Consider the following 24,582-nt stretch of genomic DNA (forward strand, 5'->3'; position numbering starts at 1 on the left):
TACAGTAGAATGTTCCTAAAATAGAAATGCAACACAGTTTTAAGTTTTCCTGAGTCTTCTTTAGGATCAGGCCCATTGTTCTCTTAGAATTTTTAGCCTTTAAATTCACAGGTGCTGATTTTTATCTCCTGGTCTGTGAACCTTCCCCTCAGGGACCATCTTTTGAATCAAAAGTTCATTTAGGACCAGAGGGAAAAAAATCTATTCTTTAAAAGTAAAATTGTTGCAAGTAAGCCAGAAAGGAAAGTTATCTAACCTTGTCTGAATCATGGATCATCCATTTACTTTTCAGCAAAATGTCATGCAGATAGCATGGTCATTTATATCATTCAACAAGAAACTTAAGCTGAATTAAGGTAGTGAAGTTCAGTAGAAAAAATGTCAGAAAGACCAGAATTTGAATCTCCACTGTGCCAATTCTAAAAACTGTACCAACTTTCTTACACTAGTAAAGCTTTCTGTGACTTAATTTCCTCATCTATAAAATGAAGATATCGTCATTGCAAAATTATTGTGAGGATTTGTTCTTCACAAAGTTGTGAGGATTACATGAAATTGTATACGTGAAAGGACAAAGTACACACATAAACATGAAGTATTATTTTACTTTAAAAAATGGCTCAAAGTTGTTAATAAATTCATGGGGAAACTAGTGTCAAAAGCCTGATTTTGAATTGGGGGAGAACTTGTAGAAGGACTGGGTTGTTAGCTGAGTTTGGCCCAACGTACCCTGTCCTTTGTCTCCCCTGGCGTTGCATATTATTGAAAAAAAGATTTTTTTTTTTTTTGAGAGACAGGGTCTCACTATGTTGCCCAGGCTGGTCTCGAACTCCTAAGTGCAGGTCCTCCTGCCTCGGCCTCTCAAAGTGCTAGGATTACAAGCATGAGCCACCACACCCAGCCAAAAGATAGACTCTAATCAGCAAGCAGCTGGTTTCCACTGATCTCCCATTACAGCTAGACACATGGCACAAAGGAAGAAATCTTGCCTTTGGTATAAATTTTTACGTAATATGTGAATTTAAGATAAATGAAAAGTCAGGTCCTTCCTTAGAAAACTTGCACAAAAGACTGCACATCCCTTATAGCTTTCCAAAAGCCTATTTTACATTCCTACTTAGAAGTCTTATCACCACTTCACATTACACATATATCATCTTCCTCTCTCCATTACTTTTTTTCTACTTTATATCAAATAGTAACACTATTCTCTGGGCTTGTTTATCCATTCAAGCTCATTATTGTGCTGTATATTTCAAATACATGAGTACACATCACCTAATTCTTAACCATCTCAAGAAGGTATTACTCCTGATAGAATGTAGTGCAGAAATCAAAGATCATAGAGATTAATTTACTTTCAAGGTCGCAAAGCTAGTAGAATATGAAAAAAACTAGGTTTTTTAATCCAGGCCTTTAATCCAACCTTATGTTCGATGCCTCTTTCCTCATTCTAATTACTGCTTTGGTTAACAAGAGACAATAATAAAGTTAATTTGCCTCTTGCTAAGATCACAATTGATATTTTAAAAGGTAACAATAACTATATATTTTGCACAACTTACACTTTTGCAATATTCCACCAATAGAATATTGAGTGAGTGATAAGAAATATCACCAGGAAACTGGGTCAGGAAAAAAATAGTGAAAATAATGACTCCTATAATTCTGATATCTTTAAGAATGCATGTCTCAATAATCAAGCAGAAATAAACCAAGCGAGAATGCTACTCCAGTATAAACAAAGTAGGCAAATGATTGGTGTTCAGTTTTGCCAATTTTATTGAACCAATAAAATTCCTACTAATAACAATGAAATAAATTTCTGCAAGTATAAATGTGATACAGTTTAACAAAACCCATTGTTCTGTACCTATAAATAGATTTTCAAAATGTCATAAAAAGTGCAGTTATGAATTGTTAACATGTTAATACACAGTTCCTTTATTTCAGATGTGTTTGTCTTGACTCACTAACAGTTCCTTCTGCATCTGTCCAAATAATGTTACCCTCCCTCCAAAAAAAAAAAGAGTCATTAAAGCACTAGAATATTACACATAAACTGATCCATTTAGGTCAGCTTTAGTCAGAACTGTAAAATCAGCAAACATAAGAAAAACAAAACCTAGTAATACATACAAAAGCTTTCATGGGTTCTAGAACCTTCTTAACTGCTGATTCATGTGGAGGGCATTAAGAGTTGAAAAGGCTTATATGGTTAACTACCTTAGACTATATCTACAGCAGGGTCTGGTTTGCCAGAACAAGTTTAAAGTGGCTGTTTATTAAGTTTGCTATTTTCAGAATTGAAACTATAAGACCGCCATTTGACACTGAAACTTGCGTGAATCCTAAATTGCATCAATTATCTATTTGATAAAAGCTTATTCTAATTTAAAACCTTATAGAGTAAGAGACTGATATATATAGCAGTCTTAAAGATCACGTCATCTGCCTTACATTAGTCCAGTCACGTGCTTCGTAAAAAAAAAAAAAAAAATTACAGTAACAAAGCACAGGACTACAAAGGCAAAACATCACAGCTTCTGATTACATTGAATAAAAAGTACCAAGAAACGCAAAAGATAATTCTGTATTAATACTGATGAATTAAAGAGCTATAACAGACATTTCACAGCATGCTACATATATCGCTCACAACTTAAGGATAAATGTCTAACGTTGAAAGTCAAGAAGTTGGCAATCTGATTTCATGTGCAATTCAGCTACAGTCTTAATATATACATTCATTATGTAGCTGTCCTGCAAAACCAGGATTTTTTAAAAAGAGTTTTCAAGTTCAACTTCTATTTCATAAGTTAAAAGATGCGTCCAGTTCTTCCATGACCAGGAAAGTTATTTTCAGGCTTAAAGGAGCTAATCCAAGTAGCAAGGCCATGTTCCAAGTGGACCTGACAGGGTTCTTTATAACCTTGCTGAGACTGTGTATGTGTATGTGCCTATACTAGTAGCACTGAGAAGATGCCAAACTGGCTGTGGTTTGCTTTCTATGTCTCTTATTTTGGGTTGAAAAGAGTAAATGTGAAGAGAAAGAGGAAGGGGAAACTGTATTTTCTCTCCAGAGAAGACTAAATAATGCAAAGGAAATATCTGCACTAGATATATAGTTTGGATCACTTTCCTTGGTGAACAAGGGTACTATTTAACTCTTTTACCTTAGAGAACCAGCGAAATTCAGAAAGCGGAAGTCTCTCAACATTACAAAGGAAACTCCTTGGCCACCCAACTAATACATTTCTTTTTTCTTTTAATCCTTCCTTATCAGACTTGGGGAGCCAGTTGAAAATGTGTAAAGATATTAATTTAAGAAAGAGATGTATAATAAGTTTTATTCTGTAAGTTTCATAATGTATGCACTTAACTAATCAGGATTTGTGAACAATATTTTAACACTATAGGCCAGAGAGATTCTCTCTGATATTCTTTCGGTAGAAATTATACATTCATTTTTTTAAGAGGTTAACTTGAGGGGTGCAAGAAAATAGACTGTTCTAGCAAAATTTACATAACAAAAATTCTATTCATCTTATTTAGACTTACTAATGTTTGATGTTGTCCTATGAACTGTAAAATTGGGTATTTGTTCTAAAGGCTATTTTGTGGTATGCCCTGCACGATCTCAAAGATTTCCACAAGCATTCAAAAGAATCAGATATTCATTCTGTTTCCCCCCATATATATATATATATATATATAAATATATTTTTCATTCTGTACTTCATGGTGGTACAGTCATAATTAGGTTAAAGCTAAAATGAACACTTCATGGCATATAATTTAATACAAACCGCCTCATTCAGTCTCCATTATTAAGTCTCATTTCTTAACTAGGACGTCAATTCATTCCTGAGCCCTGAAAGGCATTTATTGGATACTAATATCAGGTTCAGTTGTTCATGAATGAGATGGAAAACAACCAAATACTACAAGAAATAATAATAATCTATACTTTCAAATGGGATGGTTCATCAGGTCAGACAACTGTGTGCAGTGTCCCATGTTAGAAACCTGACATAATTTTACATTTATGAACAACCTCAAGTGCACCTAGCTGGAGAGAAGAACTATTACATCTTCTTCCTCTTTGCATTTCCTCTTCCTTCTGGATATACCTGAAGTGCGGCTAGGAGAATAAAGACTACAAAGTCAATGCATTTTCTTTTCATCCCATGGAACATTTTTTTCCTCCCATAAGAACAGGATAGGAACAGAGGTTAGAGGCTTAGTCTAACCCAGGAAAGCCTGGTTAAACCCTTATGTACCCAATTTTGTGTTATTTTATCTATATTTTAAATCATATGGGCTTCTGTGATCCCATAGGACCATCTAAATACCCTTTGCCATATGTCATTCTATTAGAAATGTGTTTCAAGGCCCAAACACCACCAATAAAACAAATGTCTGGAACACCACCCTATTTGCATGCCAGAAATTTCCCATTCCACTGAAGGGTTACAAGTCATTCTGGATTGCTGGAGAATTTTAACTTTACATTCAAATAGCTTGGACTAACAACAGTATTCATAACCTAATACAAATCCAAGTTAGGATGGCAATTCAATCACTTTAAAATCCTGTTATATGCTAAATTCTGAACGATAGAAATAGTTCAATTTCTGTATCATGTATAAATATAAAGTTTCCTACTTTGATAGAAGGCAAAAATCTTTTATGATTTATTTAAAATATGGAAGTTGTATTACTGAACAACAGTGAGTGAATCCATGAAAAGGTTGGATACTCTGAATTTATAGGCTCTTTGGGGATGAGGTAGAGGAGAGCAAGATATTTCGGCAGCAGGGAAAAGGGTAGAACAGAATAGGGTGACACAATTTACACTTGATACTGCATTAACATCTGGTAGAGTGTCTAGGGCAAAGGTTAGCCAAAATATAGCTGGATGGTTGAGGGATTTAGAAGGAGTTGGGATGAATCCATAGTCTCAATGAATGGAGAAAAAGTAACTCAGGAAAGTAAATGCTGGTGACTTATCAGCAGGTGGCTGGTGATGTTTGGTTTGGATTGTGAAAGCTGCTTAGACCAAGATGGGCTGAGGGAAGGGGAGGAGAGTGAGCATGTAGAGGTTGAGGCACTTGGAGGAAGAAGCAGGCAGAAAAGGGTGGACTGAATGCAGACAGGACCTCCCACATGGGAAATATTTTCTCTAGATTAGGTGTATGGTGCTGAAGGCAGCCACACTCTCAGCACTATGTTCCTCGTATTCTTTGAAAACTCTTCCTTCCTCATAGGGCTCTGCCTTGACATATACCTCTACCTCTCTTATCCATTTCACCCCAGCCATTTTTGTTCTAGGTCTCACCTGGGCAGATTCTAGGTCTGTTAACTAAGCCAAATTAGCATTGAAATAAGCTCCACATACAGTGGGCATATAAGTTCTGTTGACTGAGATAAATACATTCATGTTACAGTACTGCTTTGAAGAAAGACTATTTAATTTGATTCTCAGTCTCCAGAGGGATATAATAGGGAAACACAGTTTACGTTGACGGCCACCTAGAATAGATTCTGATTACATAAATTAGGTAACTTAAAACTCAATCTGAGCAGAGGAGCCACGACTTTCAGTCTGCTGTTGAATTGTGCTACTAAGCAAATGTGATATACTATTTACATAACAAACATTATTGTTATGTACTGTTTACTCCATGTTAAGACCATCTCTTTGCATAAAAGCAGTTCTATTAAAGAGAAGAATTTAAGGTCTTGCTTTCCAGAGAAATGATTTAGAATTGTCTTTAAAATACAACCTAAAACACCTTATTTTGCTAACACAGTGCAAATCATTTTTATAATATGCACTGAAATTTATTTTTTCCATGAGGAATTGTCCTTAGAGTTCAAAAGAATCTTACCATCATATAGGCATGCACCCTCCCTCCACTAAAAATGGTGTACTATTTTAAGTACAGATCTTTAATTGTTTGTTGATCATTTTATTTTGCTGTGGCACAGAAATCTAAGATTTTGGATTTTAAAAAAAACTTTATAAGGGGGAAAAGGAAAATGTTGCTCTGGAATAATAATTAGCTTTTAGAAGCATTTAAGATCTTTAGGAGACATTATAACAATTAAATAGGAGCTCTGGTTCAAATTTTATGATTCTTATATAAAACTTATATTGAGTTTTCTGTTGTAAAAACAGCCCTGTGTTTCTCTGCCATTATTTGGGCTTACAACCATAATTAAAGGCCAAGGCTATGCCCCAGATTCCATGTTAGCCATCTTTTATTTTAAAAATACCCCAAATGGGACAAATTCATACTGGGACTGAGACAATGTACTTAGTTCAAAAAGGTGAAGGAGGTAATAAGCTGTCTCAAAAGCCTCTTTTCCCCTAATAGTCATATATCCACCTGAGGAAGCCTCGTCTGAAGAAGCCAGTGAGGCACCTGCCTGGCTACTCCCATAGTCAGGTGGGTTAAAGAACAGATTATTTTCAGGTGGGAGAGTATCTCAATATTTCTTAAGGTGATCTGAGAAGTTGTAAATTACCATTGAAGCTGGAAATCTTGAAATTCCAAAGTAAATAGACATTATTCAAGCATACACATCAGTGGACTATGAAGACTAATTTTAACATAATAAGCAAAGAATTAAAGAATTCACATTCACATGTGCTTTTCTCACGTACACTTGCACATTTAAGTTTGGCACAATGTGAGCGCAAGGTGTAGATCAGCATATTGCATAATCACGTCATTATACCAATTGAACCAGATATCTCTTTAAAAAATATCACATTTTAATATAAAAAGCTATACTATAAATTACTAAATAGTAAATTCAATACTCTGAAAAAATACCACCCTGGAAAACCGCATCAGAATTTCAAGTTTGCATTGGATAAAGAGAGTTAACAGCAAACTCGTTGTAAAATGGTATTCACAACCTGAAATGCTGTGCATGCTGCGTATTAGTAGGTGCTTTAGCACCTGCAGAAGTCAATTTTTCTAGGCTGGTTCACTGAGGTTCATAAATATATGGTGTTGTTTTTGTTTATAGTTCCAAGTCAACTTATTTTCCTATTGATAAGATAGATCAATGCTGAGCTAAAAAGAAACTTTGCAAGGAAAGAGATCTATTAAAGGCACTAATATTTCCATAGCCTAAACTCCAACTACTTACATTTCCAGGGAAAAAAAAAACACAAACTAAGTGGCCATTTTAGTTACTTAAACCTTGTTTCCCCTTTTGGTCTAAAGCTCATATGGTGTTCTGTGAGAATTTCTCCTCCTTTTCAATACATACAAATCATTTTTTATCCTGTTATACAGTTCGCCTGCACAAAAATATAGGGCTATTAATTGAAAGCATCTAGTAAAAAAACAAATTAAAGAATAAATGACATCCTCAACTTGAAAGTTGTGAAGTTAGGTAAGTCAAATGGACATTTATGTTGCCATTTGTGTTTTGCCATTCTCCTAAATATTTTCTTTGTATTACATATCTACATAATGTAATATTGAATAAAAGTTAACATATGGCATATGCAATAAAACAGACGAGATATGGCACAAGTTCTCTGAATAATCTCTTTAAATAAACCACCCTGTCTTTAAAAATATTAGTAATTTTTTCCTCACATGGAAGATTTCAAACAGGATCCTGGAATCCAAAAATGCAGAACTACCTTATGTTAATAAGTATACAGTCATATTTGTTTTCCTATCTGGAACAAAATCTAAAAGAAAGCAACCCAATATATTGTACCAGAAGAGGATGATAAATGGAAGAGGAAAATGATTTCATGAAACACTAGTTCACGATTCTTTCACAAAAGAAAAGTTAAATCTTATATCACAAGTAAGTCTAAAATGAAATATTTGCGGGAACTCTAACAGAAAATTTTATCTATATTATTTACTATGAAAAATGGATACGTTTTCAAAAATTAGTATGTATGTGTACAATTCAAGTCACCCTTAACTAACCAAAAAGTGTTTAAAAAGCAGTGCAGTTGTGTCCTACTGGATAGTTGTAAGCATCTCTTTAGGCACTTCACTGGTTCGTTGACATAATACAAATTAAAGCTATAAACACATAATGTTGTGCTCTCTGAAGATAGTCTAATCAAGCAACGTAAACCAATGCAAAAATGTGACTTTTTGGCCGCTTATTCCTCCCCTATGACTTAATAACGTTTTTAAACCAGTTGTCCAAGGAGATTTTTCTGGGGAAGGGAATGCTTTGGCATTATGAAAGGAACATTGTTCAATCCCAGAAAGGTAAAACTGAAAAAAGCCTGTGCAATAAAGAAATTTGAAAAAAATTTCTTTATGGCTCTGTTTAAAAGGACACTTTTGCAGTGATATGACAGGGGGAAAGTTTAGTTGAGTATTTTTTGAACATATTGCACTCTGTTTTTGTAGTTCAATCACATTAATGCATAGAAACACAATTTTTACCTTTGAATAATAAACTGTCTAACCTATTATAAGAACAAAAGTCATGGAAAATAATTTCTAAAAGCCTAACAGGAAAAATAGGCATATTAACCTTCCTTTGCTTAATGAAATATAGAAAAAAACTATGAGAAAGGAAAAATGTGCAAAGAAAATTTTTGGTCAGTCTTGTGTGGGTACAGGTTTATATGTGCCAACTAAATGAACTGTAAGCAGCACTGTGAGCACTGATTATTTAAGGTGACTGAGAATTACTGTCAGTGATAGGATTGTGTATAATTCCACTTATATACATCTGATATGGAAAACTGAAACTTCCATTTTAGAAGAGAAAGAAAATAGCTGAATTTGGCATTTCAGTAGCATGCTATAGAATTCATCATGATTAATTTCACATTAAATTATGGGCAATAGCTGTATCACATTTCATGTTATCGCCAATAGCAGTAAAACAACAATAAATGAACAAACAAACAAATAAAAAACAGTGCCTGACAAATAATCTCCTGGGGACACAAATATGTGTCCAGTGAGCAGCTTGGTTCAACAGCGCATGCTTTTCCTCCACCAGATTTAGGACACAACATTAAAATTTTAGAATGGCCAGAGAGGTCACTCTTTGCTGAATTCCAATATCTGAAAAACAATTGCTTGAGCAGATTATAAGCACTTGTCCTTATTCTTAAAAAAAAAAAGGGCGGGGTGGGGGGAGAAAAAATACACATACACACAACCCAAAAGCGCTGAAGTTAAGCATTAATACGCCAGATTCATGATTTATGATCAGTATCCAAAACTCCAACTACAAACAATGCAAAGTAGTGCTCCTCAGTATTATTTTTGCAATTGTTAGTAATGTTAAGCATCAAGAAAAATAAAACACATCATTGCACATTACAGCCGCAAAAAACAAAAACAAAAAACAAACGGCTAAACTTTGACACTAGAGAACTGAATAATTTTTGATGCTATATCACAAATAGCTTCGATGTTTATCTTATGTGAAAGGTCTTTACACATGTATGACATTTTCCTTGGGTGATACTTCAGGTCAAATGCCGAGTTATGGCACGAAGAGCATAAAGAAGTTCAGCTTGCATTCGTGCTTCCATTAAAAGTAGATTGACATGAACCTAGAAGTGAAAATGTTATCAGTTTAGTAACCATTATAAACACCTGGAAAATCTTATTAGACATTCACAAAGGTTTTTTTATGTGTATATAAGCAATATAGACACACACACACCTAGGCATATTTATCCATGTTCATGATGCAACACTCAAACCTGTGTCTAATGGCTCTGCAAGCAGTAAAAATAACCCACAAAATCTAAAAAATTCTGATAACTTTATTAAAGTTGTTATTTTTGTAAAGTCAATCTGTTGGGTTATAAAATAAAACTAATTTTTATAAATTATAATTTTCCTACAAATTACATTTCTTTCTAGTTATAAAATTTTACATGGCTAAAAATCAGCCCTCTTTTTTTTTTTTTTTTAACAGTTTATGCTTATCCTGTGAAAAGCTTTAAAAAATTTTTCCTAGTATTTACTTAAAAGATACTAAAGTGAAAATCTGATGTTTAAAGTTTCTGATTAGTGTTTGATACTTGTTAGACATACATAGCTTCCCTAGAGTCTTTCAGATAAAACTGCAGAACATTTCTTTCGGGGTTACATCTCGGCTGATAAGTTAAAATGGGTATCCACAAGTTTTCAAAATTTACTACAAAAATATGTTTTAATATTATATTCTTTTGATATATTTATACCAGTTGGATATGTGGTTGGATATATTCTCCTGAAGAGTAAAGAGAATTTCTAGATACAATCTAGAAAAGGAAGAAAATCTAGAGCAAACATATAAATATGGGATAAAGACCCATCAAGGGGAAATGCTGGATGTAAAATGGGTATTTACCTGATGTGAGTGGCTCTAAGACTTCAAAAAATCTGTTAGGTACTGAAGCCATAACATTCTCTGCTAAGATCATACAGTTTATTAGCGAATGTTTCCTAAAAAGATTTTCTTACTCTCAAGCTTCGAAACTGTTGTATAAAGGAGATTCTTGAACTTAAAGGTTAAAAGTCCTGGGACTTAAGGCCAGCTCTTATACTATGATGTTGATAAAGATCCTTAACATTTATTAGGTTTTCTAACTTAATGTTTCCTATATATTTCTTTCAAATAAATATTTTTATGTAACAGTATATTTGGCTCAAAGGTCCTGAATTATACTGTCAAAACACTAAATTACCAAGTTTGGGTAAAAATCTATTGTCTTTTTTTCGAGAGATGAAGTCTTGCTCTGTTGCCCAGGCTGGAGTGCAGTGGAGTGATCTCGGCTCACTGCAACCTCTGCCTCCTGGGTTCAAGCGATTCTCCTGCCTCAGATTCCCAAGTATCTGGGACAACAGGCATGCGCAACCATGCCCAGCTAATTTTTGTATTTTTTAGTAGAAATGGGGTTTCACTACATGTTGGCCTGGCTAGTTTTGAACTCCTGACCTCAGGTGATACCCCCACCTCGGCCTCCCAAAGTGCTAGGATTACAGGCGGGAGCCACTGCACCCAGCCACTACCTGGGTTTTTAAAATTTTTTTTAATTCAGATTTATTGACTAGTAACCCAATTTTGGTTATATGCTTTGTTCAATATAGCGTATAAAAGTTTATCGTAAGCCTTAGAAATACTAGATCTAAGTACTGATATCTTCAAAGCACATTTGGAAAACTGTCTACAGTTCTAACTATTAATAAAAATCAGACATACTGAAATGTTGTATTACGTATAATTGTATTTTGGCCCAGAAGGCACATCCATTTCGAGATTCTTTAACCACTAAAGTTAACCTATTAAGACAACGGTTTCTGCTGGGCACAGTGGCTCCTGCCTGTAATCCCAGCACTTTGGGAAGCCGAGGTGGGCAGATCACCTGAGGTCAGGAGTTTGAGACCAGTCTGACTAACATGGTGAAACCCCACCTCTACTAAAAATACAAAAATTAGCCAGGCGTGGTGGCAGGCACCTGTAATCTCAGCTACTTGGGAGGGTGAGGCAGAAGAATCACTTGAACCCGGGAAGTGGAGGTTGCAGTGAGCCGAGATCGTGCCACTGCATTTCAGCCTGGCAAACAAACAAAAAAACCCCAGATAGCTAGATGATGCCACTTCCATGTCAATGGCTATAATTTATTAATACTTTCATGTGTCATTTTTCATAACTATTACTTCTTGTACTGAAGAACTGTCTATGGTATAATGCTTAATACTGAAACACTTACCTTTTCTGAGTGTTTGAACTGCCGCCAGTAACTATCATACATGCGTTTTGTAGTTCTCTCAGGATAGCAGGTCACTGTCTTAATGTAAACCTTTAGGCTTCTTTCAAGTAATTGATTAACTTCTCCATAATCATAGTCATCATACCTACGAGCAATACAACAATAGCTTTGTAATGACAAAATCAAAATATTTAATTTCCAAAGTTATACTAAGGACATTTGTTGTCTAGTAATTAAATACTAAAAACTCGTTAATTAATTGAATCAACAAATGTTTACTGAGTACCCATTATGTGCCATGAGTACTCAGTAGTAGTGATATACTAGTGAACAAAACAGACAAAAATCCTTGGTCTCATGGAGCTTAAATTTTGTTGAAGAAAAAACGAAAAAAAATTAAAAAGATAAACACATTGTAGTCAGATGGTGATAACTGCCATGGAGAGGAAATGGAACTTGGTCTGGGAGGAGAGGAGTTGTTATTTTAAATAGGGTGGGCAGGAAGGCTTCTCTGAAAGCCTTGATATTTGAACAAATACCAGATGGTGGTAAAGAAGCAAGTGTAAAGGACTTGAGGTAGGAGTCAAGTGTTTCAGGGAAGAGCAAGTAATCACTGAGTCCCATGCTGCCAAATAGTCAAATAAGATAACTGGGAACTGACCACTGGAAGTAGCTATATGGAGGTCACTAGCAACCTCGGTAAGAGCAGTTTTGTTGGTTGATAGGGACAAAAGCCTGATACTGTGAATAGGTTCAAGAGAGAATGGGAGATAAGAAAATAGTGACAGTAAATATACACAATTTTGTCAGAGATTTGCTTCGCACGAAAGCAGAAAATGAAAGGTGAAAGCCAGATGGAAATGAAAGGTGAAACTGAAATTTTCTTTAAAGATGGGAGAAATTAAGTGTGTTTCAATGCTGATGGGAAAGATCCAAAACAGGAGTAAAGCTGATTATGCTGGAGAGAGAAGGGAGCATTGCTAGAACTGAAATCATTAGAAAATGAGAAATGGGATTTTGTGCATAAGTGTATAGGAACATAGACAGTAATGACAGCAGAGTAAATGGGCACAGATGCAGACAGGTAGGTAAATGTAGTATTGGGAACTTGTGGAATTTCTCTGTTATATTTTCAGTTAATTTTTAACCCATATAATGCTTAGTTTAATAAAAAGAGTATCTTGATGCATTTATGTAAGCTTTATTTTGTAGCATCCAACAGATATATTCACCACATTTGTTGCCTTGTATCCAATACATATTTATTGCATTTAAATTGAGTTTTATCAGTGTTTATTTTTCTTAAGTAGGTAGATATGATATATATGTGTTTTAAAATGTATTGATTCTTTGATAACATTGTCTAGCATGGTAAATGGACAAATAGCTCAGTTATTACATACAACCATAATCTATTACATGGAATATCGTGTTATTAGGCGATTTATCAGTAAATTTTGGGGTTCTTCAGCTAAAATTATAGAAGATACTTTACTTAAGAGATTAAATTCTAATTATCATAAAGTCTTTCTGATATATATCTATATAGTCAAGTTGAATAATTTGTAACTGGAAAGTTTTTCTGTCTGCTAATCTATTTCCATAAAAGCCTCAAAACCACAACTCAAAAAGGCACATTCTCCAAAAAGTGCTTTCTTGATTAGACTATTCAATCTCATGTACTTACTGTCCTCTCAATGCTAATTTTCTAAATTTAGAAGTCATTAATTTATATTGGCTGATATATTTAATTTCAGTGTTATGTGACCTTATGTAAGCTTAGGAAGGCACAACCTAGTATAGTTTTGTTTATACCGTAATTACCATTCCTTAAAAAATAAGTTTTAAAAAGACCAAACTAACTAAACAAACCAGAATTTATTATAGTGATCTAAAGGGACACTACACCTGTTTTTTTAAAACTCACCTGTTCTTCTAGGAAGGATTCTCAAATTTGGTCTAATTCTATCCTATCCCCAATCATTACTGATGCTTTTTTCCCTCAGTAAATTTTTACCACTATATTTACATGTGCATCAATGTTAAGATTCATAACACTTAAAGAAAAATGCTTCTCCATAAAATGAAATTAATTTTTAAAATCAGAAGTCTACATGTAATATTTTCTTCCCAGAGTCATATACTCCCTAACAGGACAAAAATAAGACTCATGCTTGAATTTTCACTTAGAAATGTAAAAAACTGTCTCTACAATGAACATACCTGATTCCAAACATACAGTGAACGTAGTTAAATAAAGCTCTGCGCAGCATGGTTGTGTCAACATCCTCATGGGTGGCCATAGTGTTATATGTGAGATTGTAGACCATCCGAAACTTTTCATCAAGAAGATGTCCAATGTCAGAATAAAGTCTGTTCACCAGGGAGAACCCATGATTTTCCCAGGTATAGTCCTAAAAGAATAAAATGTATTTAATTACAAAGTGGGCATTTTCCATCTAAATTCTATGTATTTATTAAATATAACTAATGAAGCAAGTAAGCGAGGCTATTTCTAATTTAGCTCTAGGTTTTCAGCTTTACTAAGGCTTTACCAATAACCCTTCACATCAGTTAGTAGATCAGAGTGTCTGGATGTTTCTTCATGGGGTATGGGATTTGCCATGTTAGTGATGAACTCTGGTCATCTCCTACACTCAGGTACTACGCACACTATCCTTTTATCTGGAAGGGCCCCAGGAGATCTTGGAATATTCCCATGTGAACAAACCTACCCAGTGACATGGACAGTTAGCAGATCATCTAAAATAACCATGAATGAGTTTGTCATAATTCAATCTCATACCCTCTTTAGGAGTCATATCACTCCTGTGGCTATTTCCTAGGGGTGAATATTAGAGTAGCCCTTAAGCCCATGACTACTGGTATATGATTTTATTCCAAGAAAAAGTGATGTCACTTGTTTTCCTCTCTGTTCCCCCTCAAAAAAATGGTATAAACATTATGCAAATACCATGTAATAATAGAAGTAAGTGAATAAAGCAGACTGTTTCCTTTTGTCTTCTTAGGGAGAAAAATGTTGAAATAATTATCCATCTATTGGGAACTCCAATTAGATTAGGCTGAAACTAGGTTAAATACAAAGATTATAGATTCTATCAAAAATTGTTTAGTGCCAATTTTTAAAATTTAAACACTTAACTGTTAAAATGACAGTATGTTCTAGTTTCTCTGAATTAAAGACATATTATACCTGAGCTCGGAATGTTGGCAAATGCTCTTCTCCTCGTCTGGCAAAGTCTTCATACCCAAAACCAGGGTCTTCAATATATCGAGAGACATCAGATGTTATAATCATGTCATCCTCAAAATCTAAGGACAATAATGAACAATCTAGTGTTAAGGATACTGTACGTGGTTATGACAATAAAACGGAACTCCATTTTCTTCCACTTTTTAGCTTTTCCATGGATTTCTAAAGTGAAAACATGGACTCCGTGACTTTATATAAAATATCTACTGCTAAAGTTTTAAATATAATTTCATTACCAAATACTGGCAATCTTACCATTTAACTAGTTTTCCTAACTGTTAGTTTGACTAACTGAAATATCTAAACAGTAGTAGCAAAGGATCAATATGCTAGTTTTACTAATTTAGGAATGGAAGATAGCATAGGCCTATAAGTATAAAGCTTAACCAATTTTTTTTTTTTTTTTGAGACAGAGTCTTGCTCTGTCGCCCTGGCTGGAGTGCAGTGGCGCGATCTTAGCTCACTGCAACCTCTGCCTCCTGGGGTTCAAGCGATTCTTCTGCCTCAGCCTCCCGAGTAGCTGAGACTACAGGTGTGTGCCACCATGCTCAGCTAATTTTTTGTATTTTTAGTAGAGACAGGGTTTTGCCATATTGGCCAGGCTGGTCTCGAACTCCTGACCTCGTGATCCACCCACCTTGGCCTCCCGAAGTGCAGCTTAACCATTTTTTTGGTTTTGTTTTTATCTCTCCAGGGGATGAAGTGGGATGAGAGGAAGGAGAAGAGATGAAGGTGAAAGACCACTCTGAGGTCAAGATAAACTTTGTTAAAATTACATGGTGTTTCATCTGGATGTATTCACAGTAAAAATTAGTTCAATATAGTTTATTTTTAGCTTGCAAAAAAGCATATAAGGAGAAAGATCAGAAAGGACACTCAGTGGGGAGGAGAGCAGAGTTTTTGATGTGTCGTTATCATTATTTTAATACACTTGAGAGCTAAGTAGGGGGGCTCAGTTTGTGAACATTCACTGAGCTTTATGCCTAAGATATGTGCACTTTTCTATGCATATGAAAACAAAAAGAACACAACATATAGAGTAAACAATGTCCTAATGAGACTGTGACTAGAATATTACCAAAGTGGCATTCAGGAAGATAGCAAGGCAATAATAATATTTTAAGAAAACTGATTTCTGCATACTTGATGACATTAACAATTTACCACTGAAAAAGTTTAAATATCCAATGCATATTAATTTATGGAAAATAATTCTATCTCACTTTTTATTTTAGGTTGGTCTGTCTTTACTATTTTTTCTGATTTTAACCATTAAAAGGGAATGAACAAGCTTCATTTACTAGCTTCTAGTCTAGAAAATGAACATATATTTCTCAAAATAAAAGAACAAACTAGCTATTTCCCTGAAAGGAACAATATTTTCATTATAAGTATTTTAGTATTAAATGTCATATTTCATAAATAAAAAATAGTAGAACAGTATTATGGCATAATAAAAGACAAACTATAATTCTTAACTGAAAATTTTTGAGAGACTTAAAAAACAAGTGTAATTATGTTAATTCTTCCAAAAGAAAGACCTGGTAGTAATACTTCATTATCTTTAATCTTTGCTATTGCATGAACATCCTAACATTAAGTATTCTTTTCTCACAAGTTTTCAGCTGTCTTTAGGTCACTGCTGTGGACTAACTGGGTGCTTGATAATGGCAGGAAAGATTAAGTGCTCCGGTTACCCAATTTCAGATAAATCTTATTAAAATTCTTAACAAACTTCATTACATATAAAGAAAAGAGACGGTGTTTACTGAGTACTTACCATATACCAAGTACTATACTACACACTTACTATCTATTTTTTGTTTCATTAATACAGGAAGAAATATCCATTTAAGAAATAAATTAACTGTATCTTACTAACACCATTGTCAGTACTGTGTCAGGAAGAAATACAATGTGTAGATGTTTAAGTATAAGATGATGTGAAAAACTTCTAAACATTAAATGCTTAAATTGATCTGAAGTTTTTAAGTGATTTTTCAGTCCTGTGAAGAGAATTTTCAGGCTTATCCCCAGCCCAATCCCATAACCACTTTATTTTCTCCTTGTCCTCCAGCACTCTATTCAGGTCAACAGAAACACTTTTAAAATGGCATTTTCAATGCATTATCTCTTAACATTTACAAACCAGCTTATACTTTCCTTAATTCAGTTCATTACATAATAATATAAATGAAGCAAAAATTATAAAATGTAGTAGCAATCACTGAGGCTGCTATGAAAGGTAGTTTTATAGGTTGCAAAGTTTATGGTTTGCAAAGTAAAATAAAGCCAAAAACGGTAAGTAATAACTAAACTCTATAAAACAGTCTCTCTCTAGATGTGATTTTTCCTTTGACACTGCACAACCAAATGGTTTCATTTGGCAAATACTGATACTGGAGTTGACTATTACATAGTTGGTTCTGTAGTTTTTGTTTTGCTCATATACATTTTCAAGTTGTATGACTTTTAGACATTTTAAAATAAACAGTAAAAAGTAAGTAGTCAGCCAAATAAGAGAAGTGATCCTAGGAAAAATCTCTATGCATTAATTTTTAACTTAGGAGTCAATTAACACCTGTTTCCTAGAGAATTTGTATTCACAGAAAGAAATGTACAAAGGTCCCTCAATCCACAAATACTTTTTTCCTAAATTTATCTTAAGAAGTTAAAATTAGCATTCTGATTATTAAATCTAAAACTCTAGCTTTCATTCTATCTAAACAAATATTTCAAAGTCTGTACTCAAAAGAAATAGTATTTTGTTCATTATCTGCATTATTCTGCCCTTAAGAAGTAGTTACTGACATGATACGGGAAACATTCTGTTGCAGTAATGGAATGCCTAACTGAAAAAACAAAAAACAGTAAAAGCTAGTTAACCCTGTTACCAAGCTACAGAATATGACCCCTGTAGAATACTTTAAACATTTATTTTCTTCAAAAGACTTGAAAAACTATTCTTAGAATCCTTACATAGAATCTGGAATACTTTATAACGCTGGTCAAACCAAGACTTTTTTAATACCAAAAAAACCCCTTTTTATTTCTATTTTAAAACATGGTAAGTCTACACAAATGACTCAATTAGCTATTGTACTGAGTCTTTTTTCTATATTTTATTTGTGCAGCCAGCAAAGTTGGTACTGGCAATGATTAAGAGTGAAATATGTATTTTTATATATATGTGTGTATATATGTAAATATATATGTATGCGGAGGGGTATATGTATGTATACTGACATTATTTCCTTGAAATAGCCTCTTCTATTAAAATTAGAACATAATTTTTGGCTAAGGTCCAAGACTTGGTAGTCAAAATTCACTTTTGAAGGCTGTAGTCCCAGCTTAAAGTTCCAAGAAGGTAGAGACTGAAATCCAAAGTATATTTTTAATATTTCAAAAGACCTAAGAGAAATAAAACATTGATATTTTTCAAGCTTTAGTGATCTTAATGAAGCTCTTAAAAATTAATTTCTGAAAACACACAGATATTACTAACTTTAATATAAATGTTTACATTTTTAGATATTAGTTTACCTAGAAGGTTCATCATAGAGTCATTATTTTCCTTCACCCTCACCTGTTCTCTCTGGATGAATTTTATAATCAACTTTTAATGTCTGTTCCCAGTTATATGCTGATAACTTCTAAAATTTTGCCTTGACCTTAAAGCCCTCTCCTGATTTCCCATCTCTTCTACCCTTTGTATTCCAAGAGTGGCTTGCATACTAGCAGCACTGGCATTACTTGGAGGCTTGATAGAAATGTGGCCTCTCAGGCCCTACCCTAAACTGACTGATTCAACTTCTGCATCTCAACAAGATTCCCCAAGTGACTCATGAACACTGAAGTTTGAGAAGTGCTGTGCAAGACATTTCCAGACTGGTTGTTTTATAGACATGTCTACTCAAAATGTCCAAAATACGGTAGGTTACATATTTCTTAAGGTTAGCAAGATCCTTACAGTAGGGACTCTACCTACCTAACCAGATTTCTCTTTACACTACCTGTTTCATGATGTACGTCCTAACAACACAGAACCACTTGTTCTTGGACCCAGCATCCTGTTTCCTTACCATCGTGCCTTTGCTTGGGCCTGGATGCTGTTTACCATGTCCTCCTGTGCCCCTCAGTCATTACCTGACTTCCTCACACTCAACTGGGTTAAGATTTATCTTAGAGCCAAGGGCTGCAGGCATTCTTCCTCTAGGTTCCTCTTCTGCCTACACCCTTTGCCTATCAAGACTGGGTTCAGTGCCCTCTTCTGGGCTCCTATCTTTCACATTCTGCTATGAGTTACAATTATTTTTTTGCTACTAGAATGAGAGTGCCCTGAGAGCAGGAATCATGCCTTATTTAACCTTAAAACCTTACTACTAACACCATGCTGAAACTCTATCAGGTACTCAATAAGTGTTTGCAGAGTGAATATTAAACCAATAATCCAAATACTAGGTTTCTTTGTTTGGAATTTCCTGCTGACTAGAGGCTCTGATTTTAGTGACAGTAATCTTCAATGGATTAAATTAATTGAAAGGATTAAAATGGTTACTCAATTTGGTAGATAAAATTTTTCATAAAAAAGATCATCAGGAGAAATGATAAAAAGGGTTCTTGTTCTTCCTGGTAAAACTGAGAACTACTGATCAATGTTTTATGTTTAACATTAACAAGTTACGGCTGAAACAATTCTCAGAATTTATGAGATTGATGAGTTTTAAGACAGGCAGTAGTTTTGAAGGCCTCTTTTAGATCAACAGAACTCTATTTTTAAAAAATATGTTATGTGTGATCCCAGCTACTCAGGAGGCTGAGACAAGAGAACCGCTTGGACCTAGGAGACGGAGGTTGCAGTGAGCCAAGATCACGTCACTGAACTCCAGCCTGGGTGACAGAGCAAGACTCCGTCTCAAAAAAAAAAAAAAAAAAAAAAAAGTTATGCACATAGATTACTTTTAAAGAGTTTAAACTTTGTATTGAGTCTATGCTATTTTAATATCATTTACTATGTGGTGTTCAATATCTTTTTAGTTGTAATTGAAAAGTTTATTTCCTATTTCAGTCTCTTCGAGTATTAGAAAAACTGTTTTCAAGACTACAGCAAAGAATCTCAGCTTTTAACACAGGATGAATTCCTCCAAATTCAATCTAAGAAAATGACCTAAATAATACATTTTTATAGAATTCCAAAGAAATGTAAATGCAAATGCAGTGTAATTTTAGAACTAATCTGGAAAAGCAGCAGTGTGAGAATAATCTTCCCACACACACCCCACCTACAAAAAAGGCAGTTTTTTAAAAATTTTATCTATTGAAACAATATTTCACTTATCATTTTTAAAAAATCACAAAAGTAGGATAAATTAAATATGTCTATCTAACTTTATAAGTAACTGATCTGCTTTAAATAACATTTTATCCAGGATAGAGTATGAACTACAAAGCTGAAAGTTTCTCTCAACTCAATCTGAAATACATTCAAGGATGAACCAGCCTGAGGGAAAGCAATAGCATGAGGGTAAGATAGAAGAGGAGAACTAAATAAGAGAAAGATGGTGGCAGAATCATTTTTACATATCCACATGGAAAACACTGAAGTTGCCCTGTCAGGGTTCTAAGAACAACTAAAACGCAAAAAGTGCAAAAAAGCACCTGAATGAGGAAATGAATGAAAAGTATCTCCAGAGACCACAAAAAGACTTTCTTTCTTCTCCTTTTCAAAACGAGTGCTCATTTCTTCCTGAGACGCCTCTTCATCTTCCCTGTCTTCTTGAAGTCTTTTCATCCTTTCCATTAAGGCCTCTAGCTCACTTAGAGAATCCACAATCTGGAAACAGATAAGATAATGTTGGGTGCTATTCATACTAAAAGTGTTCCAGTAAATATCTGCATCTCCAAATGTCACCTTACTATGTACAGCGGAACAGGCACAGTTATGAAGTTCTTAAGTCGGTTTTTCACCAATTTCAAAGGAAATCATGACAGATTCCAACATTTTCAGAAGTATGATTTTTTTTTAGTTTTAAATATAGAAGTTTATAAGTATATATGTGTGTGCATAAAATCTACAATTCTAGCATTTGGCATATATTAAATATTATAGTTTAGTTTAAAAAATGAGGCAGCACAATTGTTTTACTTTTTGCTGTCATAAGATATGTTTTCCATTGGTTGTTCCAGCATCTTATACGTACAAGTATATTGTTTTGGGATCTACTGTCCAAAGGGTCTAACATTAAAAGCCTATGATCACTAGAATGCATCACTGTTTAGTCTTTATGATTTGCAGTAATATGTATTTGCTTTAAAAGCCTCTTTAAAATAAATCAGAACTTCAGGTACCAAATTTTTACAGTAATAAAAATTATGCAAAAATATTTTAAGTATATAATATCCTATCTAATTGGAGAAAAATTCTCTCTAGATAGTTTTAATATTAGAAGTTTAAAGCAAAAATAGTAAAGAAAAATAGCTAAGAAAACTAACCCCAAAGTTGCTGCCTGAAAGAGATGCATTCTCTATGTTGTTGTCATTAGCAAGATCACAAACGCAGAAATTGTTGACTGATATTAGCCTGAATCCATTGGAGATTTCTGGATCTCTCTCTGGATTGATACCACTACCAAAAACAAAGCTTGCCAAAGCATGATAATGTGCCAGGAGGACCACAGCATGTACCAGTTCAGGCAGAGACCAATTATTTTCTCCAGTTTTGACAAGTTTCTGAAATGAGAAAGCAAATCAGAGCAAATATAAAAATTCTAGAATGCTACAAAGCAATTTCAATGAAAATCTACCAATTTTCATATATCCACTTAGAGTAATAAAACTTAAAACTCTCTTTTAAAAATGTTTCACATGTTAAAGATATGATTTTGGCCAATGCACCATTAAAACTATCATACCTAACAATATAATTACATTGTAGTGTCTTCTAAATCCCTTATTATACAATAAATCTTCTGCTTCCAAAGTATTTTTTATATAGTATGCTATTTTAATGAAATACTTTTAGAGAATCAAAGAACACTGGAGCTAGATAGGACTTTAAAGATTATCGAACAAAACCATTCATTTTAAGGTGTATTGGAAACTTCACCTCACAAAATCACGAAAAACCCCAATTCAGCAAGTCAAGTTTCAGTTATCCTTTAGATACCTTCTAATGGAGAAAGACCCTGCAGCAGATGACAGAAATTGTAGAATACTACCTCACATCTGAATAAGAATTTAAAAAATTTCCAAGCACTTTTTCATATTCTGTATTTCACTTGACCCTCCAGCTGAATGATGGATCACAAATGAAGTCATTAAAAACAGTAATTCCTCCACTTTGTCCAAGAGTGAATTCCACCAATTAATCCATCAGGGATTCTTTCCCATCGGTGTTCATTTTCTCTCCCTCTCTCTCTCTCTATCTCTCACTGTGTGTGTGTGTGTGTGTGTGTGGTGTATGTAAGGGGGAATCTCATCCCTCTCTTTCCCTCCTTCCAAATCTAAAACTTTCATTTGGCTTACTTAATGGCTAAAACAAAACAAAACAAAATAAAAATAAAACTGCTTTCTTTTGCTTTACTACCCACTATTTAACTACACACCATATATAATTTAATATATTACCAAAAGCTCAGGGAAAAGAAAAGAAAATCAGTCAAATTCTATCATCCTATGGCCAGGGGAGATAGGAAAAGATCTGTTAAAGAACAAAATTATAGCTAGATAGATAGAAGGAATAAATTCTAGTGTTCCATACCACTGTAGGATGACTATAGTTAACAATAACATACAGTTTCAAATAGCTAGAAGGAAGATATTGAACATTCCCAACACAAAGAAATAATAAATGTTTGAGATGATGGGTATCCTAATTAATCTGGTCATTGTACATTATATATTATCAAAATATCACTATGTACCCCATGGATATGTACGATTATGTGTTAATTAAAAAATAAAATTTAAAAAGTGATCTTAAGACAAAAATATCATTATTACAATCTGTAATAATGTAAATAAAGAGGGTCATTATTGAATAATAAAAGAATATACACCAGAAAAATATACTTGCTTTACATCTGTATGTACCTAACCTTGTAGCCACAAAATATACTAAATGGTTGCAATATTGACTGAAAAAAATTCTACCACTCTAACTTTTACATATTTTCTTTTATTTTTTATAAGCAATTATATAGTTACAACCACACATATCTATATTTTTCTGATTTTCAAATTTGACATTTTGACATGTTCATTTTTCATTAGGCCAAGTGCCATATTAATTTTTAAGCAAGGCCTCTCCTGTATATCAACAGATGCATATAACTACTTCTCCTTTCCTATACCATTATTCATATTCTAAATTTGTTTTGTTTATTTGCTTCTATAAACAGCATCTTCATACTATAGTTTTATTCTTATTTTAGAAACATTTCCTAATAGGATTTTTAGAACAAAGTGTATTAATATTTTTATGACTTTTGATAATACTGCCAAAGAGCTTTCCAAAAGGACTGTTCGAATTTACAATGCCCTCACCAATCTCTGCAGGATTATCATTAAACCTGAAAGGACAGCCAACACTCACCATCTCTAATTTCTTGCCTCACATTCATTTCTACTTTTAAAAATTCATTACAATCTGGTTTCTTTTTCAAGCAAACTCCTGAAGCTACATTTACTAATATTACACATGACCTTCCAAATGGCCAAATTTGACTATTTCTTTTTAGTCCTTATTTTATTTGATCTCTGCAGAATTTACATTGTTTACTTTCTCCCTTCTTGACATTAATCTCTCTTGACTTCAACAATTCCACATTTTGGGGAGGGAAGTACTCTTGCTACCCTGAGAAAGATCTTTCTCTATTGCTGTATTCCATCCACAATCTTCCTTCCTTGTACAGTATCTCCTTGGATGGGCCATTCATTCCTTCAACCTGACCTTTGCTTATCTGTAAACAACTATCCAATTTTACTTTTAACTCACACTTCATCTTGAGTTACAGACCTGTATTTCCTTTAGTAAGTGGACATCACTTTGTAGATGTCATTTTTAGTTGTTGTCAGCCTGTATATGCTCATGTCATGAAGAAGGACACCTTAGTCACTCTCTTGTCCCACCCACTTTCTCCATCCTCACATCCTGCCAGTCACCAAAGTCCTACTTACTCTCATGCAGAATCATTACTAGAATCTTATCCTTCCTATGTATCTCCCATGGCTTAAAAAAAAAAAAAATCACCTCTCAGGTGTAGTACTATGACTGGTCTACTGCTTCCAGTCTGTACAATCTGTAATTTATCTTCTAAATCACCTAATATATTTATATTACAACTTGGCACAAAAACCTTTAACGATTCTCGATTCTCTATCATATTGATCTCCTAGCTCTTGTGATCAAATGTACTTCCAAATGTAACAATTGGGAAAGGTCCAACCCCAGATATTATGTATATTTATTTGTAAATTTATACACATAAAATATATTTTATATAGAATATATATGTGTACCGTAATAAAAACATAAAATACACAAATACAAAAATTTAGAAGAATGAGATGAGAATATACA

General features: G+C 33.9%; 2 protein-coding genes across 5 annotated transcripts in view; one reads left to right on the plus strand and one right to left on the minus strand.

Moving 5' to 3' along the window:
• Positions 1 to 24,582, plus strand: part of ENDOD1 (endonuclease domain containing 1) — a 125,891-nt gene that overhangs the window by 79,717 nt on the left and 21,592 nt on the right. The window lies entirely within an intron of this gene.
• The window catches only part of SESN3 (sestrin 3), a 66,572-nt gene continuing 43,754 nt past the window's right edge, over positions 1,765 to 24,582 (minus strand). For both annotated transcript variants that reach the window (XM_055094770.2, XM_003828412.6), the window contains 6 exons: positions 21,495 to 21,731; positions 20,661 to 20,835; positions 14,943 to 15,061; positions 13,952 to 14,142; positions 11,729 to 11,873; positions 1,765 to 9,577 (listed from right to left, as the gene is read on the minus strand). In XM_055094770.2, coding sequence (XP_054950745.1) covers positions 9,491 to 9,577; positions 11,729 to 11,873; positions 13,952 to 14,142; positions 14,943 to 15,061; positions 20,661 to 20,835; positions 21,495 to 21,731 — 954 coding nt within the window. In that variant the 3' untranslated portion in view covers positions 1,765 to 9,490. The remainder of the gene's footprint in view (positions 9,578 to 11,728; positions 11,874 to 13,951; positions 14,143 to 14,942; positions 15,062 to 20,660; positions 20,836 to 21,494; positions 21,732 to 24,582) is intronic.

This window comes from Pan paniscus, chromosome 9, assembly GCF_029289425.2.
Source record: "Pan paniscus chromosome 9, NHGRI_mPanPan1-v2.0_pri, whole genome shotgun sequence".
Lineage (NCBI taxonomy): Eukaryota > Metazoa > Chordata > Mammalia > Primates > Hominidae > Pan > Pan paniscus.